General features: G+C 42.1%; 1 protein-coding gene across 2 annotated transcripts; it reads left to right on the top strand.

Annotated features, from left to right (window-relative positions):
- Nucleotides 1–3,316: 3,316 nt before the first annotated feature.
- triobpb (TRIO and F-actin binding protein b) lies at nt 3,317–23,900 on the top strand. Of its 2 annotated transcripts, none has more exons than XM_034894156.1 (15): nt 3,317–4,608; nt 5,355–5,463; nt 6,156–6,227; nt 11,330–11,386; nt 12,392–12,460; nt 12,622–12,711; nt 12,913–13,022; nt 14,301–14,742; nt 16,067–16,307; nt 16,779–16,890; nt 18,660–18,819; nt 19,192–19,293; nt 20,594–20,680; nt 21,980–22,184; nt 22,896–23,900. In XM_034894156.1, exons 1-14 carry the CDS (start codon nt 3,332–3,334, stop codon nt 22,139–22,141), a joined length of 3,090 nt encoding a protein of 1,029 aa, XP_034750047.1. In that variant the 5' UTR covers nt 3,317–3,331; the 3' UTR covers nt 22,142–22,184; nt 22,896–23,900. The 2 variants fall into 2 exon arrangements, with proteins under 2 accessions (XP_034750047.1, XP_034750046.1); XM_034894155.1 differs by having other exon boundaries at nt 14,301–14,745.
- The last annotated feature ends 365 nt before the right edge of the window (nt 23,901–24,265 follow it).

Here is a 24,265-nt window from a genome sequence, read left to right as displayed (position 1 = left end):
ACAGAATGAGACATGACTGGATTTCTTCAGATGAGTTTATTGTCATTCAAGCGTGTTATGACATGAAGGAACATAATTAGTTCCCCAGGTCCAGCAGCATACACAGTAAACATTTTAGTGTCTCAGCTAAAATTAACCCTCTAAAAAACAATAATAAATGCTTGACTCATTAAGCTTCACTCAGCTTTAACTGTCTTGCATGATATAATTTAGTATAGAACAGAATCTGTTGAAGCAGAGCAAAATTGGGACTCAAAATTCTGTTTCTTCTGGGTTTGTGAAGAAATCCAATCCCTTCTTATTCAACACAGTTCATCAGATCACACACTGTAGGAGTCTGTTGCTTGCGAGTAAAAGGTCAGAGACGGAGAATAAGAGGCAACAATGAGGAGCAAGGTGCAAGCAGTGGCTCCTATTATAAATTAACGAAGCTGGATCACTTACCGCCCTTTTGGGAATCACTTGTAATATTAGCAGCATACAGAAAGGATGGGCAGGTTTCTACACAGTATTCAAACTGTGACAACTCTACTTTTTCCTATTCATCCTGCTTCCATGACACATATGCAGTTTTCGGTTTACAATACTACATTCTAGTACACAGTGAAGATGTACCAGTATAGCTCCACAGTAAAAGCCCACCTTTAGGTTTCTGAAAATTGCAGGGATGGATGCCTGTTTCTGACATTTTACAGACAGTCAAGTCCCGGTTTCAGATCCTTTTTAAGACATCTTATAGCTTAGAGAAGGTTTTATGGGATGAAATATGAATGAGGAAAGCCATGACCCAGGTCGAGTTACAGAGGTGTAACCCTAATCGAACAGCAGACTGAACATGTGACTGTGTGTCAGAGAGGACAGAAGGGACAGACACTATTCAGCTAATCCTTCACTCAAGGGGATGGAACCAGACGGACAGATTTAGGATGTTAATGTATGTGCTCTCCTACTCTGACACAAAGACAAAGTGTATGTAAAATATTTCATCTGCTACAGGTTTCAAATTTACTTTTTGGTAAGCATTGCCTTTCTTTGGGAAATACAGTGTTGCTCTGTGACTCGGAGAGAGACGGAGTTCGCTGTGACGTTGTGATTGGCCCGTATCTTATCTTGTCATCCTATCAGGAGGATTCTGACGGTCTGTCGGTGGTGAGCAGCTACTGTGATGTCAACGGAGGCCGTCCGGGTTATGGGGAGAGCTCTTTGTGCATCCTGAGCCCAGACTGTGAGCTTTACATCTGTGACGGCGACGACGACAGCACCGACAGGTACTAATGAGTCATTTTGGATTATTATGTTTGTGTTTTTTGGTGCTAGATTGTCACCACAGTTCTGTATCAGTTTCATTAGTTCTGTGCACCATGTTCCCTGACCTATGACTTTCATGTTGCATGATGCACTTGCATTGTTACTCTATGAAACTGATATTTTACTGATTTAACTGTTCTCTCTCTTCCTTCTATTGCCTCGTACTTTTCTCCCACCTTCTCGATCTCTCACCTTTCCATCTCTACTCTTGTCATTCTTTTTCTTCATTTCCTCTTCCATGTAGCGGTCGTGACTACCAAGACTTCAGTGGCTCGGTCAGTGCAGAGGACGAATACCTGCCGATCCGTCGTCGTACGACCAACCTCGGCATGACCCGGCTTGACCCTCCACCCCATCGGCCCAACCCTCGGGCCTGGATGGACGAAGCTCGGAGCAGAGACAATTTCAGCAGTCAATCAGGTTCAAGATAGCTGGCCTCGTTTATTGTTACGTTAGTCAGTTGCTTGATTCATTTCTTGGCAGATATGATACATTAGAAAGAGTTGGTCAAAGAAGATGCACAGCTTAATACAAGCAATGTAAGGAGAAATGTACCATTACAGCCATATCTCTCATTTGAACACATGTAGTTCTAAGTATGAGTCCAGACCTGCTTAGTATCAGTAGTTGGAGCCTTCAGTAAACCTATGACTTACGGCACTTGACCGATCCATATCCAGTTTCAGCCAAAGGTGTTCTTTTCTTGGCAATACTGTTTGATGTGACCAGCTGAGGTGTCCCAGAGCAATTATCAGTAATACAATATAGCTCAGTTTGTGTCAGGAAACCTCTGGTGGTTGCTCAGTAGTTGAGCTTAGATGTGCGCATCTCTTATTTCTGTTACCTCTCCTTCTTACCACTTCTTCCAGGGTTAAAAGAAAACAGACAGAAGCGTGAAAGTGGGTACTTCTCCCTGGGAAGAGCAGCAGGTGCCCGCTCACTCCAAGATAACAGCCCGCCTACTCCCTACCGCCATTTTGAACGAGGACATCCTATCTTCAGCAGGAGAAGCATCGAGCCCAAAGACACCATCCCCTTCAGAAACCCTAATCTCGGTGTGGCCTCTGAAAGGCTGACGCCGGACGCTCTAGATGAGGACCTGCCTGAGGAAATCTCGCATCCTGACCCATATGAAACTGCCGTTGAGGTTGAGGCCCAAGTTGGCCCCCGCTCTCCTAGTCCTACTCCTTTTAAGATAGCGGAGTCTCTGGCCTCTACTGGGCGAAAATGTCTCAGCAGTTCATATGGCCGGGGAAACACTTCCTCTTACGTCTCTTCCTACCAACAGTCAGGACATTTGGAGTCCTCGAGGCAAGCCTCTGCCCTGCAGTCTCGGCCTTCCTCCGCCCTGCAGTCTCGGCCTTCCTCCGCCCTGCAGTCTCGGCCTTCCTCCGCCCTGCAGTCTCGGCCTTCCTCCACCCTGCAGTCTCGGCCTTCCTCCACCCTGAAGTCTCGGCCTTCCTCCGCCCTGCAGTCTCGGCCTTCCTCAGCCCTGAAGTCTCGGCCTTCCTCCGCCCTGCAGTCTCGGCCTTTCCCCGCCCTGCAGTCTCCGCCTTCCTCTGCCCTGCAGTCTCGGCCTTCCTATGCCCTGCAGTCTCGGCCTTCCTCCGCCCTGCAGTCTCGGCCTTCCTCCGCCCTGCAGCCTCGGCCTTCCTCCGCCCTGCAGTCTCGGCCTTCCTCCGCCCTGCAGTCTCGGCCTTCCTCTCCCTCACGTGGAAACTTACCATTCAGACACAGTGAGTCTGTGGCTTCCCTCAGCAAGCATAACTTTGATGGTGGGGGGGGGTTTCAACGGACGGAGCCAGAATCCAGGAACTCCTTGCAACATGGCCGCCGTGTTGAGTCAGGAACTCTGCCAAGAAACTTTAAATCATTTGCTGGTTCAGTCATAAACCAGTCAAGCACAGTTTCTGATTTTAGGAGTGCCTTGAAGAAACCCGAAGTAAGTAGGTCTTCAAGTCGAGTGGGTCGTGAAAGCAGAAGTGCATCTCCCTCAAGGAGGGACTTTGACCCTTCAGGCCATATGTCTCTCCACAAGACTGAAATCTCCAGTCGTACTTCGTCTCCATCTAGGAGAACTTCTGACAGTCTGCGTGACAACCACAAATACTCACCGCCGAGGAGAAATTACAGCTCGTCCAGCCAATTCCCCCTTCATAAATCTGAATCAATTATGTCTCTCAGTGGACGCAGTCACCATGGACGCTGTGGCTCCCCCATAAGAGAAGGCTATGATATTGAAAGCCAAGCTCTGCTACGTAACCCAGCAGCTAAGAATGAACCGAATGACCATGAACATGAAAGCCCCACCGTGTCTCCCCACAGACGAGATTACGACGCAAGACATTCTGCACTCCGTAAGACTGAATCAAGCGCAGTCAGCGGCAGTCAAGGTCATGACAGCCGAAGTTCCTCTCCAGGAAGAAGAGGCCACCAAGCCCCGAGTCAGTATCAGCTCAGGAAAACAGACACCAGTGATTCTCTACGTGGCCGTAGTCGTGAAAGTCGTCACTCCTCCCCTTCAAGGAGAAGCCATGAAGCTCCTTCTCAGTCCCTGCTGCGCAAGTCTGAAGCCATCAGTTATGTCAAAAGTCGTGATAGCCACAGTTTGATGCCTTCAAGGAAAAGCTATGATCCTCCTGACCAGCGCCCACTGGGGAGAACCGAAACTAGCAGCTCCCTTAATAGCAAGAATCACAGCAGCCGCAACTCTTCTCCGGCTAAAAAAGGCAAGAGTGACGCGCCAGGCTACTCAATCCTCAGAAATGCTACTAATGGAGATTCCAGCCATTCCTTTCAGGGAAAAAACACCTACCATGACTCAAAATCGGACTCCCATCGTCCACCGCGCTCTTGGCGGGAGTCACCTTCTTCGCTCCGCAGCTCCTCGTTAACTCGTGCAGCTTCACCCTCCAGGCAGACCACAAATGGCAGCAGAACAGCTTTTGTCACCTTGGACACACCCAGGAACCCCGCTGACATCCGATCTGGCGTTGGTCGACGCCGCCATGAAGACCACCGCCCCTCCCCTAATGACAAGAGGCCCTCCAACCGCACACAGAGCCATTCTCCTTCACCTAAGATTGAAATGCGGAGGGACACCTCCTCCCAGAGCTCCGTGGAGTCCTCTGAGTCGGGCCAGCTGTCAACGGGGTCCACAGGACGGAACAGGGACGAGTACGCCATGATAGCCGACGTGCCGAAGATCAAAATTATCCATCAGAGAGAAGAGCCGGGCCACATGGGGGGACCTCAGAACCAGCAGCCTTCTCGGAGACAGGAGCTCTATAAACCAGCTAGGTAACACACCACGATGTTAAAAAAGTGGTATTTGTAAAGTGGTGGAAAAAAGATTCAGATCCTTTACTTAAGTTAAAGATCTAATACCAAACTGTAAAAATACTCCGTTACAAGTAAAAGTCCTGCATTGAATATGTTACTTAAAACATTAAAGGAAAAGTATTCAATGCAGAAAATAAAACTGGAAACGATGAAAACAGTTCTCAGCAATCAGCGATCTGTCAAGTGTTTGATCGGCCGATCATTTCAGCTTTGACTTTGACTTGCCTGTTTATTTTTGGGTAGTTTAATTATGATAAAAACTGTATTTTTAAAGTACATGTGTTTTGTGTGCAAAAATGTTAATTTATAAAGCAACTAGTAACCGAAGATGTATGTAGCGGAGTAAAAAGTACAATATTTCTCTCTGAAATGTAGCGGAGTAGAAGTAGAAAGTGGCATTAAAAGTACAAGCAGTGTTGTAATGTAACAAAGTACAAATACTTTGCTACTGTACTCAATCACTTCAAGGATCTTCAAGGATGAAGATTCAAGACCGAGTACAAGTATGTCAAATTTGGACTGATTTTGAGTAAATGTGCTTAGTTACATTCCACCACTGAATTTAAGTCAGTTAGCATTACTTTGTGATGTATGCCAGTTACATGTATTTTCATGGTATTTATTGTAATGTAGATTGAATGATCTTCAGATTGAATAAATTTGACCAAATCAGACACGCTGATAACTTGTTTGTACTTTTGCAGCCACTCCCTGAGCAAGCATCCCTCCAGAGAGTGGGAAGACACAGGGGACACCGAGAGAGACTGGCACCATGGGTATCTTTCTCGTGCTCACTCCTCCACCTCATTGCAGGTAGTCTGGTTGGGGGGAAATCAAGCTTTTTCACTTAGCTGTCTAAAACCCTGTTTCATTTGAGTAACCGTGATAAAAAAACTTAACATTACTGGGGGAATATGACATGTAGCAAAACTGGTAATACACTGACTTAAGACCCTTATTGGATTTTGGAGATTTCTTTGTTGTCTTTTTGTGAAAGAGTCCGTAGCAATCTAAAAAACTTAATTTTTGTCATATACAGATATGCAATAATGATTGCTGGGTAGTTTACATGTATGTGACGAGACAATATGCGGTTGCTTTAGAGCACAAAATCAGACAAGCTGAGCACATCTGCAAGCTAAGTGAGCAGGCATGCCTTTCACACCTAAAAGCTGCAGATAGTAGTGTGCACTGGGGCCCGTCGTGACCACCGCACCTCATTGGGCAACAGTGTAGAAGGGGCTGGGAATTGAGCATTAAAACTCTCCAGTGGTTTGTGCTCTGCATTATGCACCTTTCCCCCCTGCACACTATAATCCACTGCAGTGGAATTGCATCTCTGTGGTTTTCAACTGAATATTATGTTAATGCTTAACCACCTCTTCCACATACCAAACACCACATTTGAAAAATGGTCTGTGGATGTGAAACTCTGGAGGTTTCTATGTTTGCTAAGTTGGACATATTGATTTTTTTCTATACAACAACAAGCTGTTTCTTTCCAGAGGTCTGGCAGTCCAACAGCTGATGAGGGCACTTCTTGGAAAGGTAACCAGCACAGATCAGAACAAATGCAGGTATGTGACGCAGCCAGTGTGTTTACAGTAAATGTGTGTGTGTGTGTGTGTGTGTGTGTGTGTGTGTGTGTGTGTGTGTGTGTGTGTGTGTGTGGGTGGATGGGTGCATATGTATGTATGTGGAAACAAACTCTCTTCCACTGTGTCATATGGAGGGCAGAGTAACAGTTTATTTTCCTAACACTAATATTTGTAATGAACATAATAAACCTGTAGCACACATGGTTCAATTGAAGTGTATTGCCATTCAGTCTATTTCAATATATGGTATCTTTCTGTTACATATTTACCAGACATGCTGGCAGCTTGTTCAGTGTTCACACAGATCCTGTCTATAACTGTAAAGATGTTATGTACTTGGCACCCTAACCTGATGCCATATCTACAGTACACATCTACACTTTAACTCTTTACTGCGGGTTCCTGTGCGCCTATATACTTCACCAACACCCTTCAGGCATTTCATAAGACTGACTGAGCTTGTCAATTATGGTCTGCTGGGGCATGTGTTGAAATTCCTGAACTGAAACCAATAGCTACCAAGAGACGATTTCGGGGGGGGGGGGGGGGGGGGGGGGGGGGGGGGGGAGTGCCACTTTGTTTGCAAGCCTTAACGATTTTCAGTCTGGAAAAATATAGCAAGAAAATGTGTTCTGTGTGTTTAGAAAGTTTTGGATTATCAGGCTGGGTACCGAGGATAGGGAGGGAGTGACACCTCATATTAAAACACTGTAAGCGTCTTCTTCTTATGATAAGTTGTTGTTGTGGGTACAACTACCCAGAGCTGTGTTATACGTCATGTTGCTCTGGGGACCCCACTGGACCCCCCTCAGCACCCGGAGGTCCCCGGACACCGGCTTAAGAGTCCAGCAAAGCGTGGTTTAGGTAGGCTTGTTTTCTCAAACGATCTTCGCGGATCCGCCCAGGAAGTGGCAGACAGAGCAGCAGCGAGCAAAGAGGGGGCAGAAGTGTAACGTTCGGTTACCACGACTTGTCAGAAAGTTGAAAAAAATATTCCTTTTAATTACGTACAGCTTGTTTTACAGGGATTTAGTCGGGGGTGAAAGTACTTTCCCCCTTTAGGCTGCATTAGAAAGTCTGCTGTGGACGTCGGGGGTGCGCTTGATGAATGGCGGGGTTTTATCAGATTTCGCGTAACGCCAGGGTCCTGCGAGAAAGTTAAGTTTTTTACACGAGAACTTTAGCCAAGCTGAGTTAGTGAACTTGAGAGCAAAGGGGGGTTTATTTGCGTGGGGGTAACCGTACCTTTCTTTTGTCTTTATTTGACCCTCTCTGGATCCTGTTGTCATGACGGTAAGTTGCACCTTTAAAGCTGTTTTGTTTTTCCTGCCACTCCTTCCTGAATGTACATTGCATGTATAAATATGTTACATTTCTTAATGGACTGTGGCGGAGGAGCTAAACAGTACCGTATCTTACTTTGGTTTATGCTTTATTGTTAAGAGTTTTCAATGTAAGCTAGTTTGTAATGGATTTTTGTGGTTCGTGTTGGTTTTACTCGAGGGGTGTGCACGTTAAGGCTAACGTGGACAATCATGCCTCACTGTGTTGTGTTGTAATTTATCTGCCCAAGTACAAAGTTTAAAAAAAAATAGCAAAAATTATACATTTATGTCCCTGTGACAAGTCTAAAAAAAAAACTAATGCTGGTTTCCACGTGTGGTCTAGCCAGTGCCATCTGTTGTTTACAGCAATAATAATAAGTATGATTAATACACTTTAATTGTAAAGCACTTTTCAAAGCGGTGCTTAACGTTAATGTTTGAACTAGGATTAAAACATTTTAGGGCATAAAATAAGACAACTTAAGTTATACAGAAATTACATGGAATATAATACAGAAAACCGAAGACTATAATATCCACTTATAATAAACAAATTGAAAATAAAACAGTGTGTTTTAATAAGAATAAGTTCTGCAAGTTATTTAAAAGATGTCACTGACTTTGCAGGTCCCAGACCCTGATGCAGGTGGTAGAAGGAAGTGTTATTAGCTTGTAGCTTGTACTCTATGGGTCGGTTTTTACAGCCAGCTGTGACACATGTCCCCAGTTTGCACACAGGCACTCCCAAGAAAACCATGCAAATGTTTTGTAGAAAGTAGCCAAGAGGGTTTTCTCTAAACCATTGTAATGCAGGAACTTATCCACCAATGCGTGTGTGCATTAGGGTTGCAACTAACCACTATTTTCACCATTATTCAACGATTTATTATCCTCATTTTCTAACTATTAACCCAGGATGATTTTCTTTCTCTTCGGTGTGCTGTCAGTCTGTAAAATGGTGATCGGTGTTTCCCAAAGCCCAAGATGAGCCCTCTAATGTCTTGTTTTTTCCACCACTCAAAGATATTCAGTTAAGTCTCAAAGAAACTAGAACATATTTTATACTTTTTTTTCATGAAAAATATTACTTAATCCAATTAATAAATAATCAAAATAGTTGGCAAATAATTTAATAGTTGATAATTAATCGATTAATCTTTGCAGCTTTTGTGTACAATGTATCATTAGGCTCTACTCCCCTAATCACCCTGTTCAGAGAGGTCCTCTATTTAACAACTGAAGAGGAGAAGCATACATGCTGTAATAGGCCTTATGGACAAGGCTTGCAGATAATACTCTTCTATAGTGATGGGAGACAGGAGTCAGAAAGAGGGGACGCTGTCTCAAACAGTCCCCGGTGTTTGACCCTCTTCCTTCTGTCACTGACCTTTTGAAGCAGGGTCACTGATCTGAAAGCACATGACAAGGACAAGCACTGTCGCATTCGGGGTTATTCCTAACAGATGCTGCCCTTTTTTCTTTGTCCTCCTGTGAACATTCCCCTGACCTGGCATGTGAGCAAGTATTGACTAGATAGCATGCATTCATGATGTAATCTGACACATCATAACTTGCTCCAGTAGTCTTAATAGTTTGAGTGGAGATCTTATAAAATTCAGCTGTATGTAAATATATGTGAGTGTTTGTCTGTGGATACCCAATAATAACAATAATAATAAAGTCAAGTGTTTAAAGACATTGCCAAACCATTTATTAATGATGCAAGGGTATTTAAATGGCTTATCAAATGTAGTAATACACAATATATCTTGCTAATTTACACTGTCTTTTGGAAGTCGCCAGACCTTAAAATGTGTTAGATTAAAAAAGATCAGCAGCATAAATGAACTGGCTTATACAGGGAGAAAATGGGTGGTACTCTGGCTTAGAGGAACACAACTGACGCCAGGAAGGGAGTATAAATACAGAAAAGGAGTGGTTAGAAATGACAGAAGAGACAGAAACATTATATCAGAGTGCAAACAGTGAGGGAGCTGGGCAAAATGATGTAGCAAGGGAATACAGTTATCAATATGTAGCTGCAGCAGCGAGGAAAAAAAGTGATGGGAATGAGACGCCAGTGGGAGATGAGATGACGAAAGAGATCTCTTCTTAAGTAAGAGATTTAAAAGGAAGGAATTTACACGCTAGTAAAAGACAGATAAGCAAAGTGAGGAATGCACGGTGAAAGAGTTGCCTAATCTTCATCAGGGATCACCACATGGTGTGGTACCTATGGCATGTTTTCCTCTTTCGGTCATCACAGCAAAAGCAAATACAGGCATGTTCTTTGAAACACTGTAGAGCAGCTAAAGCCCATTTTAATGCATCTTATTTCATAGTGTGCAACAGTGTTGAGTTACAGTATGAACTATTCCCACTGCAGATTTCAATGATTAGGGATTCACCGCTACTGGTTTGTGAAGACTAATACCTATTATTAGTAATTAATTAAACTTATAATGGATATTTGGAACAGATATGCATTTACAGTGAAGATGAAAAATAAAGATTTTACTCCAAAAACAAACTTTTTAACTGTTTAAATGCTTTAAGCAAATATTACATAAATTAGAAACTTCTTTTGTAAATATAATTTTTTCTGGACATTTTAGCCCTTTTATTTCTATAGGACAGTTTAAACTTGGAAGGGGAGAGAGAGACGGGAAATTACATGCTGCAAAGGGCAGCAGATTGGAGTCCAACCTGTGGCAGCTGCTATCAAGGCACCCAAAAAATTAGAAACCTTCAACATAATAACCAGGAACAGATAGTGTTGTGGGCGAGACATTAAGTGAGAGTCATTGGTGAGTGAAACTGGAGCAGAGGGACAGACACAAAGCTGTAGCGGGGCCAAAGTGGAAACACTTTTTAATTCATTTCTGATAGCTTATCAGGCAAATAAAACGCTGATAACGATCATCTGCAAACCGCCAAGAAGACCGGCCTATTAATGGGCCAGGCACGATAATCGGTCTATCGCTGCTATGGATGCCCTGCTCCATTTCCTAATCTTTCTTTCTGTTGACTTCCAATGTTTGTGCCCTCATCCTTTACAGACAAACTGGTTGTTTCCTGTCATTTTTCACTTCCCATATACTGTATGTCTTTCTATGTAGCCATTGCCTCTTTCATTAAGACATATCAGGTATACTGCAGTACAACCGAGCAGCTTCATGTGACATAAACATTAAAATACTATTGACAATGACTGCTTTGTTGAATGTTTGCAATGCGTGTAGTATCATCAAGATAAAGATGATTTAGGGATCTAAATGTTTTCATGTTCTAAAATATAGTTTAAAAAAGTTAAATACATAAAGTTTTAAATATAAGCGTTTACCAGTACCAGTTTCAATGTGAACTTTAAGTTTCTATTGTTTCTCCACGATAGAAACTGGTTTATGTTAGTAAGTGGGCAGCTTTGTATCTGTTGTTTCATGTTCAATGATAGAATAAACCTGTGGTGGGATGGTAGCTGCTCTTTACTTTACTAGACTTACATTTTTTACGTTTGCCTCACCTTTTTGACATAGCTTGAAATATTCTTTGTCTTGTTTTTGTTCCTTTCTTTCTGATCCCATTTTTTTTCTCTGTGAAATCTTTTCTCTTTGCTTGTGATGAAGAGAAATAACCTTGACTAACACAGCCAGCAGAGTTCCTTTCTCCTTTTTTTTCGTTTGTATTTGTAACATTCCTGTCAAACATTCAGATGAAGATCAGTGACCGTGACGCTGTGTGCTCTTTGCCTCACAGCCCGACCTCCTGAACTTCAAAAAGGGATGGATGTCCAAACTGGACGATAGTGGAGAGGTAAGGTACACGATAGGACTCCGCTCAGAAGTCGTGTCTTCCCCTCTCGCCCTCTGTCGTCACTACCCTCTTTGTCCCTCGTTCCTAATGAGAAAGGCTGTGCGTAAGGCGATAGCGGCAGATTATCCTTGTTGTCGCGGTAATATCTTGGTGGCCTGAGGCACAGCAGGTGTCTCCTCTCTTTGAATGATATGCTTGAGTTAATAAGCTTCTCTCTTCACACATCACATACTGTAGGCGGGGTCCAAAATTCGCACCATCTGCCAGCTAGTATAATATGCAAGTTGCTGGTAGATTCGCTTCACTCACCAGCCAAAAAAAATGGTAATCCCTTGATTGGCTGGTAACGTTTGAACATTCACTAGCCATTTGGCTGGTGGACAAAAAAGTACATATTGGACCTTGCTGTTTAATAATAAAAGGCCTTGCCGTTTTCATTGCTTGCTCAGATACAACATCCATAACTGACTGTGTCCATGTCAGATATGGTCATTGTATTGTTGTGATGGTTGTCATAGGTGCTGGATATTGCCAATGATTTCTCGAGTGCTTTTAATTCTGGTTCTTAACGTCTGGATTCAATATCATTTAGATAACCATACCATACCAACTTTATTTGTTAAGCGCTTTACAACAACCAAAGTTGACCAAAGTGCTGTACAGAAAATAAACAAAGACATTTATAATTAATAACCATATAATTAAAAAAAACACACAAAGTAGCAAATAAGAACATAAGATAAGGGAAGTTTCAGTTATTAATTTAGCTTAGCTGTAAAAGAGATGGTCGAAGATCCTCAAGCAAGAAGCATCCCTCAACTGTTTTTTTAAAAATAATGTTCACATTAAGAATTGACCCACCAAAAGTTTGTTTAAAGAACGTTTTACTTTTACATCCGTCATGAGAAGGCATGTGTTTTAATTTTAAAACAAAGATGGATATTGGAACCTAAGAGGACCAGCAGTGGTCTCAGATTGATTGTTATATCTGCTGTGTTTCTTTAGTGGAAGAAGCATTGGTTTGTTTTGACTGATGCTGGACTGAAGTACTACAGAGACTCGAGTGCAGAGGAGGTATATCTTTTGTTTATTATGTGTGTGAAAGATTAGAATAATCCTAACAATCATTCATTCACACATGAGTACTGCAAGCATAAGCAAAGACATGTATAAAGACAGTAACAACGTGTCACCCGTTTCTGTGTGTTGAGAGTGTTCCTGTGTTTTCTGTGTAGAAAGATGACTTGGACGGAGAGATTGACCTAAAATCCTGTGTGAAGGTGTGTGAGTTTGACGTGGAGAAGAACTATGGGTTTCAGGTACAGGTGAGTATCCCCCTTACGGGTCAGTCTCTTGTAGACTGTGTACGCGACTGATTTTTCTTCTTCATGTTCATCCCTTGTCCTCCTCTTCAGCGTCAACCACAATTTCTGCTGCATTTTCTTGTTAATCCGTTGCCAACCATCTCATTCCAGTTCTGTCACATTTTTGTGTCTCCTTAACTTCTCATCTCTTTTGTTCTCCAGACGCAGGAGGCTGCTCACACACTGTCTGCCATGACAGCTGGTATCAGGCGGAATTGGATCGAGGTTTTAAAGAAGTGTATCCGGCCCAGCAGCTCTCCAGACCTCACACAGTAAGTGCCAGTCGAACCAAATGCAAAACTGAATAACTGAATGTAAAAATGTAGATAATCAGGGGCAAAAGTATTTTTGCCTTTTAACTTGAAAGTTGGATATATTTCAGATTTTTCGCAGGCTAAAATTAAGAAGTATACATGTTTAGACTTAACATAGAAGCCAGTCAGTTGTAACTCTCGTGCTTTTACAACTCTTACAATCATGGAGAGAGGAGTGTCCATAAATGTGAAACTGGACATCTCCCACATTAATATAATGCTTAAATGCAGCAATTTAGAGGTGGGTGTACCTGCACGGGTTTTATACCCAAAGCAACTGACATTATGTAACATCACTTTAGCTTGTGGAGCTTTTGACAAGGCAGTGGTGGCCTAAAGGTTAAAGAAGCAAGCTTGTGACCGGGAAGTTGCACCTGTCCCTCCCTCATTCCCACCACTGAGGTGCCCTTGAGCAAGGCCCTTAACCCCACCCGCTCCAGCGGAGCTGCTCAGTGGCCAGCAGATCAGACTGTGGTTGTACCGGGCAGCTTCCAGGTGTGAATGTGGAACTGTGAATGTGACAGGTCGTCGTTGACATACCTGGATAAATAAAAGGTAAAAAAAGAAAAGAAATAATCAGTTAACTGTCACTTGCAACTTTCTGCCCTAAAAAGCAGAATCTAAAGAGGTTTTATCCTGTTTTTTTTTTTGTAGTGTATTATTCTAAGATTGGTTGCCTCCGCGTTCTTTTATTGCTCAGTCCAATGAGAGGCTCTAAAACTCACATGCATCTCGGCCCCTGAAGAGTTTCAGTCACTCTATACTTTGTCTGTTTAGAATGAATCAAAGTTTGCATTAGTTATTTGGAGCACCAATATATGTTCTTCATGCTCATATCTTCATAATGTTTTCATAATGACTCCCCACTCACTCATGAACCCATGGCTGCAACACAACAAGCGCCTGGCTGCTTACATAAACCAAAACTTGTGCATATTAAATTTGGAAGCGATGATTGGATTTGGAAACAAAATCATTCAAATGATTCCAGTGAAGAAACGTTTCTACTGGAATCGTAATTTTTGACACGATTCCAAGTAGGAATCGGTTCTCGATGCCCAACCCCACTGTTGATTTACTTATATCTTCAACCTTGGTGAATTTGTGATGATTTCCTTGTTTATTTGATTGAACTAGGAGTCATTATGTTCTTTAATAGAAGATGAAATAATGTCTTGGATTTATTTTGATAGCCTTTGATTTCAATTTAATGTATTCCTCTCTAATCTTCTCTAGATTACCTGATGGCAGCAGTGACAAGGAAAACTCGCATTCTCGCGTCCCGCTGTCTTCCCGTCGGCCATCATCGCGTCATGTCGACGTTCAGGCGGAAATTCCGACCCCGGCTTCTCCTGCTCATCGTAGATTTGACTATGTCGAGCTGTCTCCGGTTCCTGCCTTGTCCAGCCCTCTCCCAGCCAGTCAGAGAGAAGCAGCAGAAGGCCAGGGGAGGGAGCACAGCCAATGGCAGGAGGAGAGGAACACAAGCAGCCAATGGGAGGCTGTCTTGTCCAGGAAGGGCACTGGCGGGGGATCCAACCAAAGGCTACGCACGGAGGACGAAATAGAGAGAAAGTGGGCTGAGTTTGAACGCTTGCCTTTAAAGGAAATGAGCACCTTACCACCAATGGGATTACGGCCTTCCGGCCAGTCAGCCAATGAGGCGCTGCAGAGGGAGGTAGTGCGTGGAGTTGATTTTCCAATTTGCAAATTAAATAAACTGCAAATTAACTCATCTGTCCAGATGAAGTAAACACATCCTGCCTTTGCCTGTTAACACTTGAGTCACTTTTTTACCGGCCTGCTCTTCAGCAGTGTTTTCCATCTGAAATATGCAATGGAGAATTCAAAGTAGAAATTGATGTCGAACCTGAGAAAAATAGAGAAATTGATATGGGAAATACTGCTGAAACTGTTCTGTCTCTGTGTGTTGTGAAGTGCAGCTTTGGTTTGAACCTGTTTCTACACATGATATGCAGACAGCTGAACCACAAGGCTGGGCGAAGAGCTCCATCAAACAATGATATCTCATCATACTGTTCATTCACTTTGTAGATCTGGTCATTTCATGCTAAAGAGAAGCTTATGTGCAAGTATGATTACGATATAATGAAGGCTCCATGCTTCCTTTTGTGTTTAAGCTGCTTCTGTTGCCTGAATCTAATCAGGCTTTGAAAGGTCAGCCGTGGTTGCGGTCAAAGTTTAAATAATTTGAACTTTGAGCACCAACAACCACAAAACACTTAAGAGGTGAGCAAAACCCAAAGAGCGTGACTTGGCCCCAATTAGTCTGTCCATAGCTTGTGCACAGTGGTTCTGCCAGTGATCATGTGGAGATTAGGAGTTGGATTGCCGTGGGATCCTGCAACAAATTTACTAAATTTGGCTAAAAATGTCATACTTTTTTACTGTTAACAAGCCAGTGAGTATGAATGAATCGTAGTGTTGGTTTTCATACCTCATATTTGGCTGTTCAAAAGCAACCTGTCTCTTTATATCCTAATCCTTATTGCTGCTAGGGCTGGGCAGAGTTCAAAATATGTCAATACCGTGACTTTGATACCGGTTCCTAAAAAAAAAAAAAAACTTATTTAAATTGATTTGTCATCGTACTTTAAATATCCTACTACGTGAGCCCCATCTCTATGCGTAACGTAGAGTTTTCCTGCCTGCCTCTACGACATGTAACGTTAGACAGCCAATCACAAACATTATTAGAGCTTGGTTGAAGCAAGCTGCATGCTTATTGGCTCATTGACATTATTGAAATAATAACCTTGTTAAAATATTGAACTCGATACTTTACAGGCAATTCGGTTGGGGCCTAAAAAGTATTGAATTTGCTACCCAGCCCTAATTGCTGCTAACGTATTTCACATTTCAACACCAGCGTATGTATCCTCTTGTGTTAAGATGCTATTCACATGTTGAAGTGATAGGCTTCTGTCGCCCACCTGTCTGTCACTTCGTGGGCTTTACCTCCGTCTTTGTCTTCCCCTCAGGTGGCGTCACTGAGGCAGCAGCTGGAGCAACTACGAGGAGGAGGGGGGGGAGGGAGATGGGGAGGAGGTGTGAGGGGCAGCTGTGGCCCCGAGGCCCCCTGCGGCCGCAGCCTGGCAGCCATGGAACGGGCCCATCGACAGGCGCTGGACGAGCTGCAGAGGCAGCACAACCGGCAGACCAAGGAACTGGAGATGGAAAGGGACAGGCTGCTGCTGGAGGAGACCGAGGACACGGCACGAGGTCAGCAGGCCCCACGGCAATAGACAGGGATACCAAGACCAGAATCAGTGTTGGAATTATTTACAACTGTAAAGACTGTTTTAAGGGTCATTTGATAAAGAATGTCTGAGCTGTGTTGGAGGGTAAAGGTTGGATATAGTTCACTGTTTCACTTTAAAAAAGAAGGAATAGGTTGTTAACATTGACTTGGGTAATATTTCCTCTGAAATATGAGAACTATAAGATGTAAACGGCATCACTTCCATATAAGGTTGTTGAATGCCTGTGAATTATATAAATGTGCCATTTTAAGGCTGTGAACATTTTAAAAAAAAATTCAATTTCTGATGACGTTTTCTCGCTTGTATCATGATTTCTTTTACCCCCACCCTAGGGACCCTGAGCTTCCACAATCAGGAAGATCCTTAATGTGCCATTAATAGCTACCAGGAGGTCACATTTGTGAAGGTGTGTCACGCTTGTGTGTTTCAGTAATGGAGGCTTTGAAGAAAAAACACAAAGACGAGCTGGAGAGAGAGGTGGAGCGAGTCAAAAGGCTAAGCAGTGGGGGGCTAGATTCACAGACTGTTCGAGCCCATCAGCTGTAAGTAACTTCAAATCCATTTTTGCTAATGTGGTAGAGATAGAAACCGGCCATTATTACAATCAACTAGTCTCCAATCAACTAATACAATCCTTACCTGTAGTGCTATTTATCAGTCTAGATAGTCTTGGTGTGAGTTGCCTGGTGTTGGAGATTTCGGCCGTCGAGATGCCTGCCTCCTCTCCAGTACAGTGGAACTAAATGGCACTCGGCTTGTGGTGCTTAACGCACCAAAAGAATACATTTGAAAAACAAAACAGCCCGTCCACCATGAGTATGCTTCTTTCCTTATTGGATACATTTTGTCTGTCAAAAGATGTAACTTAAAACTATAACGATGGTTTGTAATTTATGAAACTTATTTATGAAATGTAAGTCATTTTTCATCATTAAATTAATGTGATTTATGAAATCATTGTGCTTTTAAATTTGTTTGTATCATTTTGGTTTTTGAGTATGAGTTTGAAATAGAGGAGTTTATACATTGTACCAGAACATTTTCAATAAATCTAAATTTCGGTGATACAGTCGGTGTGTGTAGTTAGGTAGAGAGAAAATACTTCCTACATGAAACTGCTCACAACCAGGTATGCGGTTTATCTTGAGGTCCGGGTCATTTTTCTTGAAAGAGACATCCCTGTGCCATCTAGTATATCTGAACTCTCCAACACTGGGCAACTCACACCAAGACAATCTAGAATGGTAAATAGCACTACAGGAAAGAGAAAAATATGTGCTTTTGATTTTGGGGTGAACTCTCCCTTTTTAATATTTGTTATCATGACACAGATAAGAGATTAAGACTTTTGTAAGTGACATTTAAAAAAAAAAACATAGTTTACATGCATGCACAAATACAATAATATCAACTTTGACACTGCATTCTACCAGCACCTCTTTTGTAAGCCTTTACTTCATATTGCCTTGAAAATAAATGCTTGGTTGTCTCAGTCGGTGCAGGCCAACATTGGTAATTTATGTGAATAGCTCCCTTGTGCTTTTAAGTTGGAGTTAGCTGGCCACAAAAGGGTTTTCTGTGGAATAAAAGGTAGAACTCGCAGACTCCACAAAAATCCAGGGTTCCTTGTCAAAGCAAGGCCATTACCGCAGAGGCCACCGGGTCCTGTAAGGCACTTAAGGAATGTAGAAGAATTTGGTCATGGATTAGTTTTCTTTTGTAAGCTCCACAAGGCCTTTGACAGAGCGCTGTCTCAGTGGCTGCTACGGGAACATGCATTTTAGGGCTTATCTGTGTTGCCTACTCTGCATTTTTCCACTCTTTGCATGCTCTTCCTTCTTTTGGTGGTTATTGTCCATGAGCAGTGAGGATTTAAAACCACAGTCGGAAATATTTGCCTAATGGAAAGGAAAACAATTCCCTCTACTTTTACACAGCATGTTGCCGTTACTAAATGTAATCAATACTATATTTTAGTTTAGATGTATTCAAGAAGAGCAGTGCGGGTCAAAATAAAGGAGCTTCCACTCTATAGGAAGATATCTCACAAGATGAGCTTTGGTTGTTTGTGCATGACGTATAAGAAAAGGTCGTCCCACCGCTGCAGTGCTGTGACTTGATCTCTTTGTGTGTTAATACATAGTGTTTCTTTGTAATTTATGCCGCTGTTCTACTAAAAAGAAAGCAGGTAATATGACGTACAGTACACTCTGTCATAATTTGAACCTGCAGCATGGCAGCTGTTCTTACTCATTTCTGCAGTTTAGTTCACTAAGGACCCAGCATGAAACACATCTATCCATTTATGCAGGGCAGAAACTCAGGCTTTGCAGAGAGAGCTGGCCGGACTGTCTGAGCGCTACTCTCAGAAGTGTCTGGAGCTGAACCGAGCTGAGCAGAACAACGCTGAGAGAGAGAGGGAGATCAGCCGCAAGGAGAGAGATATGGAGCAGCTGAGGAAAGAGAACCAGGTGAGTTATCAACAAATTGTTCACAAGTAACGGAGCAATCTTTAAGTCAAAACTATCTCCAAATGAAGATGGCTCTTAAATCCTCTGTTGCAGTGGCAGGTGTAATTCCAAATTATTCCATGACGCTGTTATAGACTGTGTGACTATGAATGTTTTCCTTTAGTGTGAAACATCACTCTCACCCTCACTGTAACATTGTCTATAAAAAGGGACAGGTTGGAGGATGTGTACCGTATCTGTTATTGTGCGCTATCCAAGCTCAAATGTGGAGTCTGTAGTCTGGCTGTGTAAGATTAGTCCGCAAGACATTGTCTGCAAATGTATGCCCACCAGCGGGTGTCCTTCATAAAGACAAAGTATTTTCCTCTGCAGGACACAAAGGCCCGTTTGACGGAGGAGATGAGTCGTACACAATCTACCAACACGTATCAGGGCTCAGAGCACAACAAAGACAGGACGCCCTGTGAACTAGAGGTAACGACTCATAAACTGTGTACTTGAAACTGAGAGTGGGGGATGCAGGTGGGTCTGTGTCTGCCAGTTCTTTGCAACTTCCTGAACTGACAGCAACGCGCAGCAGATGTGCATTGTGCAAAAGTGTAATAATATCACCCACTGCTTTGAAAGTCTTGAATGCTGATACGTTTTTTTATTTTTTTTTATTTTGTGCAGAAGTCAACAATAACAGTAATTGTGAAACTAGAGGAGCTTTTTTTAAATGCAGCTAGCTTTCTGACTGCCTCCAATGAAAATGAAACCCTCCAAATGTTTTATTTTGCAAAGTTAAATCTAGATAAAAGAAACGTTTTGTTACTGGATCTAATTATCTGTGTGTAGCCATGCACATCTAATGTTTTTATTTTTTGCCAATGTAAACCATAGTGATGTATTAGTGGTATGGTCCGTTACTAAAACCACTGACTGCTGTGGGCAGTTTCATTATTTCCTTCAGCTTCTGTATAAAACTAACCTGCCTGAACTGATTGTTTGACGTAACAGAGACAGGAATGGTGGAAAAGCATATGGCTTTTAAGTTGTATTTTTTCCCAATTGTAATTGTTCACTGCTTTCATAACTAAAGCAAAATTCCTTTTTGACGTCATTATGTTGAGGTGTGGGCAAATGTCTGTGGCAAATACGGGGCAAATTAAAGAGAACTGAGCAAGTTAAGAAACTCCAACCTCCAACGCGCAATGAGCTTAAAGTCATAGATTATGTAATATTTGATCATATTGGAGGTTGCATCATGCCGACATGTAAAGCATGACTTGCACCGTTTGTGTCACAGTAAATGTTTGCACTTCAGAAATACACTTAAAAGTACTGCACTATTCAAATAAGCTTTACATTTAGCTTAAGGACTTCAGAGACACTTTTGACTTCCAGAGGAGCATCAGTCCCAGAAATAGGCCCCCCTGCTGCCTAAATAATTGACCCTGACATTTCACCCAGCCTCTAAAAAGTTATCACAAAGCAAACCTGTAGCAGTTCATTTTTTTTTCTTCCTTGTTTCCAAACTAATGTTGCAGTTTTGAGAATACAAACAGAATTTCATGGTAGACACTAATTGGCCAAAAGCCCAAGTTATGTAGGGTTAGAAATTACAGAGAACGCCCACTCTGTTTATCATAAATCACACAGAACACAATTGTTTTTTTTGGTGGGTTCAAGTGATAATTATAATAATATAGGGTATTTAAAAAATACGTTTTATGTGTGTGTTTTTGTTCTTTTGGCAGCAAACCCCACTGTTGTTTTGTTGTTTTTCTCCCAGGTTCTTCTCAGGGTAAAAGAAAACGAGATTGAGTACTTACACAAGGAGATCAGCTGTCTGAGGAACGAGCTGCAGTTTCTTAACACGGTACTCTGCCTGTCTGCATCTGTGTGTTGGTCTGTTTCTACCAGTACATGTGTTGTTGTTTTTTGTGTTTTTTTTTTGTAAACTCCTAAATTATTAGACGAATTGCGTGGAATGTTAATCCTTACATCCTTGAAGAAGGTGGTTAAGGATCTTAAAACCTGAAAGCTTTCAGGAAATACAGCACTACAGATGTTTTAAAGATTTTTTGGCTTAAAGGAACATACCACGGCTCCCCTAGCTCTAGATATGCGGGCCAATGCCTTTTTTTGTCTCAGTGCAAGCATTGTTCTAGTTTGGTGCTACACTATCAGTGCCACCGCTAGTTAGCTTAACATAGTGAATGGATTCTTATGTTGCTGGTTAGCATGTTGTGAGTAAAAGTGAGCCAACAAAACAACAACAACTTAATTACTTCTTGTGGCCTGCTTATTCACAACAAGTTCAAATAGCTATGCAGATTAAGACTAGACGATTTCCTAGACAGATATTGACTTGCGACAGTGCTTCAGTTGTGCTTCCACCCAATATAGTCCCAAATCAATGCATGCGCTGAGACAAAAAATGCATTGGCCCACTTATCTACAGCTAGGGGAGACAGTGATAACCCCTATTTCAACAAATGGTGGAATGTTCTTTTAAGATCAAAACAGTAATAATAATGAACAAAAAGTTGAGTCTAAAAAGACAAAGGGATATGTCTATATAACTGGATTAGGTGGTACGTCTGCACGGTATGAGGAAAATAGGCACAATGCGATAACGTTGAAGGTCGCGATATTACTTGTATTACATTCTTAAAGGTCCCATGGCATAAAAATGTCACTTTTATGAGTTTTTTTTTTACATAAATGAGTTCCCCCAGCCTGCCTATGGTCCCCCAGTGAATGGGAATAATAACCTCTGAGTTTCACCTCTCCTTTCTCTGGTTTGCCCGCCCAGAGAATTTGGCCCACCCATGAGAGAGAGACATCAGAGCTTTCAAATGAGCAAAGTGGCAGTTGGTCAAGGCCACATCCCCAGCCTCCACCTTGCCTTTGTCCATATATTCAGACAGAACATTATCCTGATAATACAGAACCTTCCATGCTTCTGTTATTTGGTGCTGCTCCTAATGCATGTTGTAGTTTTAAAAACACAAATAAACCACGCTGTATTAGAATTATAGAAAGTATAGTTTTTGTTTCATAGTGAATGTGATGTCACACTAAGAGGGTCCGAGTAAAAAAAATAGCGCTGGCTGATGTATTCGATGAGGCAGTTTAAGGAACTTAAGCCTGTCTACTCCTCTCTGCCCTGCAGGAGAATCAGCTGGCCTGTGAACGATACACGCAGATACACGAGGAGCTGAGTGGCATGAAGGGCCGGAGCGAGCGAGAGATCCAGAGTCTAAAGGAGCACTTGAAGCTGGCTATGGCCGCTCTGCAGGAGGGGCAGAAGCTGGGTAACAGCCTGGACCACTGAGAGTCTGCTGCTGGTACTGATGCTTTGGCAGACACATTGACAGGTATGGACTCATACACTGTCCCGTATAGAGCTGTCAATCTTCTTATTTTTATATTTTTATATTTAATGCTCAGATGCAGCCTGTTGTTAATATGTTCTACACTACTCAGGCTTATGCATGGTCAACACCACTGTAAGCATGTGGTTGTTATTACGCGGTTTGTCCACTAGAGGGACTTCCAACATCAGCCTTGCCTTGAAGGGAATCTAAGCATTGTATTTCTGGCACACCACTTTGTTTAGAATCCTTTTCCACCACGAGCACACAGCGACAAACAACTCTGCAATTAAACATTATCTAACAAGTCTATTGGTTACTCTGTAGTTGGTACGAAGTTTTGCTTTGCCAGACCATCCACACGCTGCAGAGCGGAGGAGAGTCTGGCTACTCCACACAACGTTCTAGGTTTGAAGCCAAGAGGTGCTCTGGTTTATTGGCATTTCTTTAAACCCGTCACAATCGTCACGGGCGTTGCTAAGCGCAGGACGGAGCCGCTGCAAAATAGTCGTATGAGAGCAAACTCGGATTGGACAGATAGTCTAGCTAGCTCTCTGGATTTACAATCACATTTGAAAAGTAATTTCAGCATTCAATACATTTTGTCACTATTCAAACTAAATATGACTTTTGGAATTCATCCCACCAGCCCTAAGACCTTATAGAGATGTCTAGTTTTGGTCTCATTCTTTCTGTCCGTTTATTGTTTCACAGGTGTGTCTGCACCGTGGTGACTGAATCAAAGAGGTGTGCAGAACAGCAGAGGAGATGATTGTTCAGTTCCGGCTGTGTGGGGACCATGACAGTGCCTTTAGTCTTCAGTCATTCTGCCAATGTGCATCATAGAGTAGCTATTAGGCGGTTTTATTACACTGGGCCACACATGATATATACAACTGCACTTTTTATTATTATTTTTATTTAGCTTTAGCTTGCTTTGAGTGTAAGCCGTGTATGAGTGCGCATTTGGTCTGAAAACTGGAATATTTGTTAAGTGACATGGTTTTCTTTTTAATCATGTATTGTAGATAAAGAGTTCATACTGTATCAGCTTTTCTTGTACGAAAATCTTCTCATTGTCTCTGTCTTCTGCCTGAGACAGCAGGGGTCAACACAGTTACATAAGAGCTACTGTCATCTCAGTTTTCTTTGTTGTACAGCTTTTGAGTCATGTTTACTCTGTAAAAATGGGCAGACTTTTTTTTTTTTTTCGGAAATGGGAGCTTATCATTTGCTGTAATATTATTTTTACCTGGAAAGAAGTGTGCTTATGTAGTATTTGTAAAGATAAAATTCTGAAAATCTATATTGGGATTATTACAGGACATAACAGCAAAAGCTTCTCATTGCTGGCAGGCTGAATAGAAAGTTGATCTGTGATTGTATAGAAGCAAAATCCGGCTCGACTTTCTCTGCGGATGTTTGTTAAAGCTGTTGAATGAATGTTGTCCCACGTCACAGATGTCTCTTTTCAAACCATGACTGAGGAGCAGAAACTCTTAAGCTTCCAGTCTCCCCCGATCACTGTTGGCATTTATAACAAATGACAGGGGTTGCATCAATGAGCCAATGTTTTTTATTTTTTATTGACAGTGTGAATTGTGATAAAATGACCTAATCTACCTGCCTTTTGAAACTATTTTCATATTTAATGTACTGTAGAGCCCATATCTTTGTAAATTATACACATTTTTTGCAATCAATAAAATAAGTTCAGAAACTGCTGTGCATACATGTCATTATAGAGATGCTGTACACCTGCTTCTGCAAACTAGACATACACTCAGAAGCTTATCTGTTCCTCATTTTAAACCAGTAAACTATCCACACATACGATATCAATCTATGCAAAGATTATACATTTTAGTTCAAAAAAATTGAAAAAAGCTGCAATACATACCACCAAGACCATGTTTTTGTTGAGACTTAAGTTCTATGTGTGTAGACACAACTCGTTACATTGTTTTCAAGATTTAAAATCCTTAGTTAATCCCACAACTGGGAAATGTACAATGTCACAGCAGCAAGGCATAGTGCAAAAAAGAACATCATTAAACAATTATTGTGGGTTTTATTTTTTTTAA

The sequence above is a fragment of the Etheostoma cragini genome, chromosome 15 (genome assembly GCF_013103735.1).
Source record: "Etheostoma cragini isolate CJK2018 chromosome 15, CSU_Ecrag_1.0, whole genome shotgun sequence".
Lineage (NCBI taxonomy): Eukaryota > Metazoa > Chordata > Actinopteri > Perciformes > Percidae > Etheostoma > Etheostoma cragini.
This window is presented reverse-complemented; position numbering and strand designations above follow the sequence as displayed.